This window comes from Desmodus rotundus, chromosome 1 (genome assembly GCF_022682495.2).
Source record: "Desmodus rotundus isolate HL8 chromosome 1, HLdesRot8A.1, whole genome shotgun sequence".
NCBI classification, from domain to species: Eukaryota; Metazoa; Chordata; class Mammalia; order Chiroptera; family Phyllostomidae; genus Desmodus; species Desmodus rotundus.
In genome coordinates, this window is record NC_071387.1 from 18177074 (window position 1) to 18190386 (window position 13313).

The following is a 13313-nucleotide window of genomic DNA, read 5'->3' on the forward strand; positions in this document are numbered from 1 at the left end:
AGCAAGGCACAGGCGGAAAAGCAAACAAACAGTTCTTATGTAAACTATTTCCCTGAAGTGTGGGCCCTGCATTAATCTTTGTAATAACATTCCCCACCGCACCCCCTTTTCGAGAACAAATACTTTCCAATTACAAACAAAAAGGAGCGGAGGAACCGCAGGAGAGCCGGCAAGGTCCTGAAGCCAGACCGCAGCCTGTGGCCTGGGCTCGAGCGCCCACTGGGAATACAGAGCGCAGCTGCGACACAGGGGGTGGGGGGGTACTCTGCGGAATAAATGAGATAACACAAGTGTAAAGCGCTGAGCGGGCTGTCGGTGAGTGCATGCTGGCTGTCCTTATTCTCTTTTGCAGTCCTGGCAGGCTGGGGACGGAGCCAGGCAACACGTGGGAGTGACGCGGACAACAGATGCCTTTCTCCAGCTGCGGTCCTCCACGTGTACCATGGGCGCTGGAGCGGGAGGGCGTCCTGGGCTAGGTCAGTGCTCAAACTGGGCAGCAAAGGGCCGCTTTTGTTGGCTTTTCCCCCAATCCGACCCAGCTGCAGTCCTACTGTGCACCACCGGCGTGCAGCTTGCCACGTGCAACTCTCCACGCTAGCTGGACACACTCGGCCTGGGAGCTGAACACATGCCAAGGGGCCTCCTCTCAGCTCCGGTGCCTCTCCCGCCCTAGGGTGGCCCACAGACCACACGCCTGAGAGCCCTGATCTGGACTGTCCTTCCGCTTTCTCCGTAATCCCACGTCACAGCGAGAGGAACTGCCTGTGAGTTACAGCTGGGAGACTGGAAAAAGAATCAATCCCAGGAAACAGCAGAAAACTCAACCCCCAGTGCACATCAGGAACTCCCAGAAATACAACTTAAAGGGAACAAAAGGAGGATATAGCGTCAACACGGCCCGGCTGGCATGGAGCACCTCGGTCCTACGTGTGTCTCGGGACAAGATCCACGGGGCTCCCGCAAGGTGATTACAGCATGCAGCCCCCAGCGCCCACCCTCCCCAGGGGCCTTCCCTCACCTTGGGGCGGTCTTCCTTCCTCAGAGCCACGGCTTCCAGCTTGGCCTCATACTCTCCTTGCACTTGGTCCCTCTTCTTCAGCACGTTCTGTGGGAGGCAGGAAGGGAAGCATGTAAGAGAGTTCATGCAGGGGCCTCCAAGCCCCAGGTGCCTGCTTGTTTACCCCATTCCTCCCTGGATCAGGGCACCCAGGCCCAGCCATCTGCTCCTGGGAAGTCTGGCTTGGCGTGACCTGTGACATGGACTCTGGAGGAGGCAGAGATTTTGCTGCTGTTGTGGGCAAGGGTGAACTTGTTTACTAATGCAAACATTCTCCAACTTGGGAAGAAAGAGGGCAAAGCCAGTACAAAAGGCCTTCTAAGACATGAGCTGGGGAGAGAGAGATACTTAAGACTTACCCCCAAACTAATTCCAGGAGGAAACAATAACAATATACAGAAACATTTTTACCACATTTGAACAAAATACAGTCTTATCCATAATTTTCAAACTGATTTCCCACTTTAAGGAGGGAGAACCATGCTCAGAGCGAGCGTCCTAGTGTGGTAACTCGGCCGGACTCTGAAAGTGACAGAATTCCAAGGAAGGGAAGTGGGGGAAATGGCGCCCACCTGTCGCCATGGTGATGAGAGGACTCTGGGCTTCCCCCGGCGCAGAGAAACTTTGCTGTGCAGAAGTGTGGGACTTGGCAGGTGACCATGCAGGATGTCCTCTGAACTATTCACAGCAACATCTAAGACTCCGAGTCAAGAGAGCTGATCCCAGGCAGACTGATTTGCACATTGACCCTTCAGCCGCTTATCTGTCCTCTGCTCTCGCCCAGGTTTACAAAGAGCAAAGGGATACAACCCCAACCTAGGGGTTCTGGCGAGGGGAGCTGCATGCAGGTTCGGGAACCCTGTACCCATGCAGCGAGCCTGCCGGAGTGAGCTGTAAATGGGCCCAAAGAGAGCAGCCCGGAGCTAAAGTGACAAACCAGGGGCCCAGGATGCAAAATTTCAGGAGACACCCACGGGCCTGTGCAAACAGGAGGTCCACGGCACCCAAGTGAGAGTGCCTCCCTCAGTCTCCCAGTGCTGGCTCCGCCGCTGAGATGCCACCAGGCAGAACAGAAGAGCATGCAGCAGACATTCCAGAAAAACATCCGCTTCACCCAGGGGTTGCTTTTTTCTTCTTTTCTTCAATGACAAATGGCAAGCCAACAGCGGTGGGAATTTTCTTTCCCATGAACTCAGAAGTCACACATTGCTATAAAAGTTTCTAATCCCACACTTTTCCTATTGGGACCTCCCAGCAGAGCACGGTGTCAGGTGGGAAGAAGCCATTTCTTGGCTAAGGCATCTCGTGCCCCTGACAACGTGCTGAAAGGTGACGAGTGACTGAATCGTTGAGACCGCTCTAGGGACAATCTTCTAATGGAATGTGGGTGCCAACCCAGGGAACCTGACATCTTCCCCTGAAGTAAGAATTTACTTCAAGAACTGTTTTACCACAGGAAGAACATGAGATAAGACCTGCAATAGCTTGTTTTTCATTGTTTGCCACTCACCTTTCTGTGCACTTGGAAGTCCCCTCCCCATAGCCACTGACCTCCGAGCAGTGAGGTTTCCAGTTCGATGGACCTTTCTGCTGGATGGAAGGTTCTGTCGTCTAACACAGCAGCCAGCAGCCCATGGGCTGACTGAGCTCTTGACACAAGATGCATGTGATTGAGGAACTCGGTGTCAAGGTTTATTTAATTGTACCTAATTTGAATTTAAACTTACGAAGTCACTTACGGCTAGTGGCTGCCATATTGGACAGCACGAATCCAGAGAGGAAAACCAACCGACCAAAAAATTAGGGGTCCTTTTTCGACTTCACAGAGCCCAGAAAATATTCTAAGTCTACTGGTCTAGTACCAGCAGGAGCAAAAACCATAATCTCCAACCGAGAGACATACACATTCGGGGCTGCCCTTGGAGACACAAATGTAGTTCCTGGGTGGGGGGTGGGGATGGCAATGAGACAGCAGGGAGGGGCCGCTGGCACGCTTATCATTGCCACATGTGGCCTTCATGGATGCTTCACGTCTTGTGGGGAACAGCACACATGTCCAGAGGGGGGTCGGGGACATGGCTGAGTTGTCCCAGTAGCACCTTCTCTGTCAGTGTGGCCAGGACGGGCAGCTCCGCACAGTTGAAACAACCCTGTGTGTCTCCTGTCCCTGCCCCCACAGCAGGCCGGGGCCCCAAGGTTCAGCCACACTCCCTCCCCCAGTCAGCTGGGGCCTCCCCTCCATCTCCTCAGCTGCTGTCACCCTCGCCTCTTTTGGGATGACCAGGACACTGCCTTCTCGGGCAGGCTGATGGGAGAGTTTGTGCTAACACCCCCACATCACTGGGCAGCAGGAAAAACTTGTGACCACCCTGAGCAAGTGAAAGCGTGTCGTCCCCATCTTGGATACCAGAACACAAAGGAGGGACTAGGCTGAGGCCAGGCCGCTGGTTAATGCCACAGAGGTAACTCACGTGGGCGCAACCAGTAACACACTCTGTCTTCGGTTGTAGTCTCTTCTCCTGAATGACTTCTTCGATGCTCCCCAATTTCCTGTTTTCTCCTCCTGGCACTTATTATTCAGAGGTCGAACATTACGGTCTAGTCCTCTCATTTTCATTATTTTTCCTCTAGCCCTCCATCTGTCTTTTTGTCTCACTTTATACGTGATTTCCTTAATCTTTTCTTCTAACTCTTCAATAGATTTTTCAGAAAATTTCTATCATGGTCTTAATTTCCATGAACTCTTTGTTTGCTGGATTAAAAAAAAATCTTGTCTTATGGCTATAATATCTTTTTTTTTTTTTGAGATACTGATGATTTCTTTTCCTGGAAATTCTTTTCTCTTTCAATGATGTTTCACTCAATATGCTTCTTTTCTTCTTTGTTTTTACTTCATAGTCATATAGAATCTTGTCTGTCCACTAAAATCCTAGAGGGAGACCCTAAAACTCTGACCAAAAGCTGTCTGCACTTCGAGGGCTGGTTGACGGTTCTCTCTAGGGGCTCTGCTGGGGCATTTGGTTGGGGGCTTACCCCGCCCCTCCAGAATCAGTATCTCCCCGTCTCTTCCCCTGGCCTCTTCAGATTTTCTAGAAAAGGTGCTTCTAATCTTGCAGGGAAGACATAAGGCCAAGAGCCAAAGGGAGAAAGATAGCTAAGAGTCTCAACACTCTTTTACTTCACATCCTGATTTTAGGATTTGTGCCCCGGCCCTCAGCGGGGCCTGGGGTCCAGAGACCCTCTATTTCTACCCCCTCCAGAGAATGTGCCTCCGGGCCTGCCAGCATGGGGAAGAGATGGCAGCTTCTATGGGGGCAGGAGAAGAGAACCAGAAGCTGGAACTGCTTCTTGGGCTCCTAACTAATTTTTCTCTTCAGCTCCTTCTCTCCTCGAGTCCCAGAGGTACTCGTGCTCCCAATTCTGAAAAGTTCCACAGTGTAAACAGGTGGCTCCTTAGTCTGACCCCACAGTGAGCTCCTAAGGCAGCTTTTGGGGTCACCTAGTCCCCTATCACCACTAAACTTGCTTTCTAGTTCCCAATTGTACTGTCATTGTTTCCCCTTCTATCACTCTTTGTTCCTGCAAGATACGTGCTTTAAAAAAATCGTTCTGGCAGCATTTTGGCGCAATTTCATGAAGAACTGGAAGTTAAAAAACGTATTCAGTCTGCCAGCCCTGGGCATCTTAGAGTTTTAATTATTACACTTTCTGATTTTTAAAAAAACATTTGAGATCATGTACATGTCTACATCCCACTTCTTTATATTTTCCAGAAATTGGGGCAGGGCCTCAATCTATAATCGCTTTTGTTTATTAGAAAGGAAGTTTTTTCTTCTCTGACTCAATCTTCCAGGAAATCCCCTTTTTAGTTTTTGAAAGGCACCAGAACTAGTCAACCTAAAGTAGCAATTTTCAACCTTTTTCATCTCATGGCACATATAAACTAATTACTATAATTCTGTGATCTGACAAAAAAAATAGATATAATTTGATTCACTCACACCAGATGGCTATTGTTGCTTTGGCTGTTGTCATTTTTTTTATTTGAAAATCTAAGGGAAAAAGAGGTCAGTACCCCTGACTAAACAGTCAGGTATTGCATGTTTTAAAAGTTCTTGTGACACCCTGGTTGAAAATCTCTGACCTAAAGCATAAACCAGTTACTTGACTCATTAGCACCACCGTGTGGCCCCTGAGGGCAAAGGTGGGCAGGCTGAAGAAACCGTATCACAATTAAAAAATTGGCATTTGAGTATCTGTAATGCAAAGACCAATTCTGTCTTTAAACACAAATTTATGCATCCACATATGAGACCTCTAATCACAATTACCAATGGCTTCCATATTATTAAGTCCAATGGTCGCTGTTTATCACATTCCTTCTTCTAAGAACATTTCTCTCAGCTACACCGAGGTCATCTTTTTTTCCTCCTACTACACTACACCATTCCTTCTCAGGCTCCTTTTCTACTTGCTCCTCCTCCTATGGGTGCTAGCCCACTAAACATTGTCACGCCTCAAGGCGCAGGTCTAGACTGTTAACCTCAGCCTCATCACTAGATGAGATAGTCTCCCCAGCTGTCACAGATTGAAACGCCACCTATATACAAACAACTCCCAAACTTCTGTTCCCACTCTGAACCAAACTCAGCAGTGGCTGCTTTGACATCACTGTTTCAATGACTAACTGGCATTTGTTGAACTCAACATGGCCAAAACAACTCGATTCCCACCTGTCCAAACCCTTCCTCTCAGACTTCCCCACTGCATAAACAGCACCCTGTCCACCCCAGTTGCTGGAGCCAAAACCCAGGAATCATTCTCAATCCCTGCCTTTCTTACTTCACATTAATTCGGTGGCAAGTCTCCTTGGCCCCTCGTGCAAAACATACCCCAGACCCACCCACTTCTCCACCTCCGCTTAGTCAAGCTCCAGCACCTTGGGGATCTGCCATTTGGCCACCTGTGATGGTCTCCTTACCTGGTCTCCCCGCCTCCGCTCCCACTTTCTACAGCCCACTCTCCACACTGCAGCACTAGTTGTCATCTTCAGAAAGAAGTGTCCCCTGCCATTCCCCTGCATAAACCAGACAAGACGGCTTCCCTTTTATTCCTAAGAATAGAATCCAGGCTCTCTGCAACCAAGGCCTTCAGGATACCACTGTATGTCCTGGCCCACCTGCCTCTTTGACCTCGCCTCCTCCACCTCCTCCCTTGCTCACTGGGCTCCACTCACACTGGACTTCCTGACCTGCAGAGACACCACGTTCGTCTCTGCTTTAGAACTGGCTACTCCTTCCACCTAAAATGCTCACTCCTCTATGTCATTCGCGTCTCCGACTGAAGCCATTTCCTCTACGTGGCCTTTCTCCCTTCTCTCGTCTCACCCTGGTTGTTCACCAACACCTCTGACATAACCATGCTCTTTGACGTGTATATATCGGGTTGGCCAAAAAATCTTGTTTAGTTTTTGACATAACACATACATTCTTCGTTTTTACCAACAACTTCATTGACTTGGATATCTGGAGTATGTTGGCTATCTCCTGTGTGGTAGATCATTGATTGTTCTCAATTAAGTCTCGATTTGACTGCTGCCAACTTCAACTGGTCAACCGACCTCGGAGCATCGTCCAGTAAGGAATCTCCAGCAGGAAGCTTCGCAAACCACTTTTGACACGTTTGATCCATCGCAGCACCTTCTCCATGCACTATGCAAATCTTTTTTTTGCATTTCAGTTGCGTTTTTACCTTTCTTGAAACAGTAAAGCATAATATGCCAAAAATGTTGCATATACTCTTCCATCTTCAATATTAAAATGGCTGTACAAAAATCCACCAGTTTTGATGTTTGTTTTTTTTTAATGGGCACTGATAGGACAGCTGTCACAATACAATCTAACACAATTGTTTCAAATGAAGTTAAAGACAACTGAGTGCTACTAGAGCCATCTTACGGAAAAAACCAAATGAACTTTTTAGCCAACCCAATAATATGTACTGTTAATATCCCAGGACCATGTATGCATCAGATATTCAGTCTGGCAAGGGTAAGGGAGCATTTTCTTCTTTATTTTCTAGGAAGCAATTTTTATGAAGGGTGTATCTATAAAAGAGACAAGTTTAGGGACACCCCAGGGATTGTAAAAATTTATGTCTGTTTACAAAGCAGATACCATTAACCTATTAACTTTACAAGTACAGCAAAATATTCTGGTCCATTTTAAATAAGTCAGGAGGCCTTTTTATTGATATACAGGTCACACAAAACATAATGTTAGTTTCAGGTATACATGATGATTTGATGATTTGTATACATTGTGAAATGAGAGTTGTTAACATCCATCACCACACATACAGCAGTTAAATTTTTTGTGTAATCGCAACTTTTAAGATCTACTCTTAGTAGCAACTTTCAAGCACACAACACAGTAATAACTGTAGTCACCACACTGTACGTTAGATCCCGTGACTTATTTATTTTGTAATCAGAAGTTTGCACCTTCTGATGCCCATCACCCATTTGCTCGCACCCTACCCCAGAATGCCTCTCTATACTTGTATCAGCCATAGAATTAAACATGCAATGTGTAGATCTCAATTTAAAAAATGCAGTGTAATAGAGGAGACTGAGATACAAACCTGGAGTCAGACGCCTCGGTTTTCAGCCTCAGTTCCCATAATTAGCAACAAAGCTGCCTCAGGTTAATGATCTCGTGTGTGAGTTTCACCCTTATTATCATCACTACCAGTATTTCCACTTCACAGGCAGGGAGCCTTATGCCATTTCCCCTGATCATTGTGAGATGCGGACCTGATCCTCTCTTTGAAAGTGTTTTATTGGCAGCTCTATAGAATACACGTGAGACCGTGATTCACCCCGCCGGCCACAGGCTTTCCATTGTTCACACTTGAATATGCATCAAGAGCCTTAAAACTTCATAATTTTAAGGAACTTCTCTGATGGAACAAGGGTGAGGGGGATACAAGAGCTCGTCATACTACTCTTTCCTGCTTCTGTACATGCTTGCGATTTTCCATAAGAAAGTTTTTATAGCCAGTTGATTTTTTTTTTTTTTTTTACTCTTTCACAGAACTCAAGTTGGCTGACAGGTATCTCTCTAGAGATTCGTCAATCCTGACCCACCGAGGTCTCCTCTGGAAAGCAGAAAGGGGGCTGCTTGAAGACGGGACATTCAGTCCTGAGCCACGCACCCCGCTCTGTGGGTCAGGAGAACCGACCTTCCCTCTGACTGGCACAGGCTCCCCCGCAGCTGCACTCTCCAACCAGCCTGCTTACGTGCTGGGGCAGTTTCTAGCGTGGGCACTGAAGCATTTGATCCTGCGTTTGATCCTTATCATTTGATCCTTATCACCCTCATTCTAAAATACTCCACGCATAGGCTTCAGGTTGGTTCTCTGTTCATTCCTCTTGCTGGGCAATTAAAATGTCCTTTTAATCTGAAGGCTCCTGCCCTTCGGCCTTGGGAGAGTTCCTTCTATTATTTCTTTCATAATTTCCTTCCCTCAGCTTGTGCTGTTCTTGCAACCAGAAACTCGTCAGTCGGACATGCTGAACCTCTGGCACCAGTCCTCTGCGTCTCCTACCCTTCTCTCTCCTTTTCAGTGTTTTTGCATTTTTTGCTCTACTTTCCAACACCTGTTTTTGTGCGTTTTACTTTCCAAGATTTCTTCATCCTCATCTTCCGACTTTCCTGCTCAATTTTATTTCAGCAATCATGTTAACTTCCAAGAGCTCTAATTATCCAATCTTTCCTTTCCCACAGTGTCTGTCCTGTGCTTGTTTAGTAACCTTTATACCCCCTTGAATTCTCAGTGAACACGAATAAGAATTCCCTCCAAACTATTTTTTTTTTACTTGGTTCACATACCCTGTTTGCCATGTGTTGTATTGATATGTCCACAATGTCAGCCCACATGTCTGATCCTACCCACCCAGGGCAACGGAAACCTGTACCACATGCAAATGGGCAATAATCAATTACTTTTGGGGTGATAACTACCATAACGAAAGTACCTAAGTCCCCAGGCAGGGAGCCTGCTCACCTTCATGGAGTCGGAGTATAAGACGTATTCCCTGAGCACCGGCAGGAAGTCTTGGGTCATGTCGTCTGTCAGCTCTTCCAAGGCGGTGGAGCAGTTGCCGATGCAAGCCGACACCCCCTCCAGCGGCTCGGCCAGCTCCCCCTCTAAGGCGCTCCACGTGGAGTACACAGGTCCGTATTCCCTCAGCTCCACGAGGTACTCTAAGGGTGGGGAGAGACACCAGTCAGTAAGCTCCAGCTGGGCGGCAATCACTGGTATTACTGACTCAGTAACCGCTGCAGCCAGGAGCTCTTGACAGTAAGCTGTGTTTCCCCGGCCATTCCCTCCCCTGAGCATGCTCTCCATTAAACACAGCACTGCTTGTAACAATTTTTTAAATTTGTTTTTTAGACAGAGAAGAAGGGAGAGAGATAGAAAGCAACATTGATGTGAACGAGAAACATTGATCGGTTGCCTCCCATACACGCCCTGATTTGGGGATTGAACCTGTAACCTAGGTAGTGCCCTGGCTGGGGGTGGGGCCTGCAACCTCTCTGGTGGATGGAGCAATGCTCCAACCAACTGAGCCACCCGGCCAGGGCATAACAACTTTTAAAACTCTCTAAAAGCTAATGTTACAGTTAACATCGAAACATCAGTCAACCGCACCCCATAATGAGAATGCCAAGCCTCTGGATCATGGGGACCACAACACCTTCCAGGGGAAAGTGGCAGCAGCTGTACCCACCAAGTGCCTTCATAAATAAACCTCTCCTGCCCGCACAGCGAAGCAGTATTTTAACAACGGTGGCAGAGTTTCCTATAGGTTTAGGGGAATGTTTTTATAAAAAAAACTTATCGATTTTACACAGAGAGAAACACCAGTTTGTTGTTCCACTTATTTATGCAGTCATTGGTTGATTCCTGTATGTGCCCCGACTGGAGATCGAACTTGCCATCTTGGTGTTATTGGGATGCTGCTCTAACCAAAAAATCAGTCACAATGGAAGAACAATGGAATTTTAAGAAATGTTTGATACAGGATATGTGGTCTGGCATAGGCAGAATCACTCCCTCACACAGGGGTCACCCAAACGCCTGGTCCGTAGGTGTGGATGGTACCTAAAGCGCTCTCCAAAACTTGTGGGCCCCCCATGATACCATCAGTGGGAAAAGGAGAATTAAAGCACAGGAAACAAGAAGAAATGTGATTTCCCCTCACAAAGAAACTCTGGGCCACCGTATTTCACCGGGACTCTGGCCACGACACTGAAATGCTGCTGCCCCTTCTTTAGCAGTCGATGGGCGGCGACTATCGGAGAGTCCTATTCAATGTGTTTCACATCACATGCGCAGCATGACCACTAACATGTTCGGGTCGGTCTGTCTCGCAAAAGGCCCCAACATTCTGGGATACAGGAAAGCGAGTGGCCATGAGGGGTGACGAGGAAGCAGTGGCAACAATGAGGAAGAACACAGACAGCAGGCCTTATAACTTTCGGGTCAGGAAGAGCGGGTTTGAAATGCAACCCGGGTGGGGCAGGCGAGTCCATTTCAAGTCAGAAGGCTCCTTAGGATCATAATTTTGGCAAACACAGGTCACCATGCTGTCCCTTTCAATCACCTTTCTGCCAGAAAAGATAGCCAAGTTTTTTTTGTTTTTTTTTTGAATTACCATTTCTGTGAATGAAGGGAAGTTGAGTCAGGGTCTCCACTTCTGAAGCTGAAGTTAAGAGAAAAAGACCGGAAAGCCTACGTGCTGAAGCACGGTGGTCTGCCCTGGGGAAATGCAGGGCAGAGGGTGTGGCCCTGGAGTCCTCTCCCCTCACTGCCACCTCCTCCCCTCCTGGTGTGTGTCTGTTAGCTTCATAAGCAAAATGTGGCCTTGTTCTGACCCTCCGCCATTTTTGCAGTTTGACCCTCCTCAGCGCACACGAACACCATTCTGCAGATGAGGTCCCCACACACGCCCAAAATCTCAGCGGAGAGCTCACCTATTTCTTCTTTGATGATCCGCTGAGCTATCCGATCTATGGTCCCCAGTTTGAGTGCAAATGTGTCCAGGTATTCGCCTATGGCTGCAAACTCAAGAGGCCGACTCCTCAGCTTGTAGCCGCCGGTGACATGCTTGACCGACTCGCCCACCCTGGTCAGCAGCGCCATCCCTTGCTTCTTGTGGGCATTCAGGTCCTAAGGGCAACACAGGAACAAACAACCCCAGAGGGCTCAGTCACTCACACAGCCAGAACTCAGTAACCAACTGCCTCAAGCAACTGCCTTTTGGAAACAGAGGGCTCAGAACACAAGGAGCCAGGTTGGAGGGCCCAGCCATCACAGCCCCCGGGCTCATGGCCCCCTTTCCACTGAGGGTCACTGGCCTGAGCGTGCTCTCCTCTAAACAGCACTGCGTCTCCAACATCATTTTTCAACACATTTGACCAAAACCCAAAAGTCCCCTCCCCCTTTGCAAAATATGCTAAGTTGTCTTTAGAACCAAAATTTGGGAGCTGAAATTCACTCCATTCACTTATTCGTATCTCAACCAAAGCCAAGTAAGAGGAGGAGAGAGTACAGGGTGGGAAGCCGGCAACAGGGACGGAGACACCAGTGCTTGGGACTCAGCTTAGGGGCAGGGGCTGTAAATAACCAAAGGTTGCGTCCGGGGGTTCTCGGCCAAGGCACAGACGGGGAAGTAGGCGGAGCCACCTAACGCACTGGATCTAAGTTTAAAAAGCAGGGCAGTCTGCAGGTGGAAGGAGCTGCTTCCTATCACTAAAGCCAAAGAGGAAGTGGTAGTGTCTTCAGGTTGTTCTACATCCCTAACTTGAACGGTGCCTTCCCAAACGGTTTTACAGAAGATGCAGGGGCCTGTTCCTCATATTCACCTGCAACACAAACAGAAGGGCACGTCTGTGGGGAGATAAGGGGTGTGACACCAGGGCATTGCTTTCTGCGGACCCAGCCTGACGCAGGAACAGGGCAGGGAATCATGGTTAACACAGCTGTCCAACAGCCTCCCTGCCTCTGACACACAAAGGGAGGCTCAGATCTCCACGGTGTCTGAAGTGTCGACTCCTCCTGATTTCACTTCCTTCCTTCTCCAGGCAGGCAGGGCCTTCACCTTTGATCCTGACTGCACCCTTTCCCATCTGGCCCACCGCAACCCAGGCCCTTTCCCTATCAACCCTGCCCTGCCGTCTGTATCTTCAACCTTGAATCCTTCAGCATGTAAACTCCAGCCAAGGCTCGCCTGTCTTAACAACAGCAGGAGTCACCTCCAGCCCCCCTCCTCCACCTCTCTCCTTCTTTTCAAAGTCAGGATGCTGGAGAGAATGTTCTAAAGATTCCATTTCCCCTTCTAACCACATATGTTTTAGACACAGAATATCCTCATAGGCACCAGGCTTGCACAAGAGCATAATGAAGCTTTGCAATTCTCAGGACTGATTCCACAGATAGTATTTTTTGGAGCGGGGCTAGATCCAGAAGGGCCTGTTGGACTGCATGAGCTCTGTTTAGAGTAGACCTTTGAAAGGGTAGCCCCCATCGTCCAAGTTAATTAACACATTGGCTGCAGCGCCTATCTGCCTGCTGCGCCCTTTCCGCCGCAGGTGAACACGCTGATTGGAACGCAGTGGGTGCTGAGTGTCCCCTGCCTCTCCCAGCATTCCTGGCTGCTGCTCCAAGGCACTTCTGGTTTGTGATAAGATCAGTCATCACAGGGAGAAGAATGCTTCTGCACTCGCTGTGGCAGGACATGTAAGCGGGCAATTCAAGAACAAGACCAAGTCGTTCATGGTGTTGAAAGAAAAGCTTTGGGGGGAAGGTCTGGGGGAAGGAAGAGATGGGAGATGGAAGGGTCCACACTTCAGTTTCAGTCTGGCAAGATGCGGAAGTTCTGGAGGTCAGCCGTGCGACAGGGCGAATACACCTAACCCTAATAAACTGTGTGTTCTGAGAAGGTTAAGCTAGTAAATTTTACGTTATGTGTATTTTACTATAACTTTTTTAAAAAGAGAGAGAAGATGGGTGCATTTAGTTCAGCAAGTAACACTGAATTGGGGCTAGACTTTGTTCTGTGTAAACAAGCCAACTCCACTCTCTCACATGATTTTGGATTTTCATGAAGACACTGAAGGACTATTTTTAATCATTCCATACTGCTTGGCCCACAGGTAAATTACACACACACACACAAAATCTTCCTATT

At 48.3% G+C, this 13313-nt stretch overlaps 1 protein-coding gene across 1 annotated transcript in view; it reads right to left on the reverse strand.

The window, feature by feature from the left end:
* Positions 1–13313, reverse strand: part of SNX30 (sorting nexin family member 30) — an 89006-nt gene that overhangs the window by 16473 nt on the left and 59220 nt on the right. Inside the window, exons 5-7 of the mRNA XM_024562015.3 lie at positions 11098–11293; positions 9125–9324; positions 1019–1105 (exon numbers count right to left, since the gene is read on the reverse strand). Of these exons, the coding sequence (XP_024417783.3) occupies positions 1019–1105; positions 9125–9324; positions 11098–11293 (483 nt within the window). The remainder of the gene's footprint in view (positions 1–1018; positions 1106–9124; positions 9325–11097; positions 11294–13313) is intronic.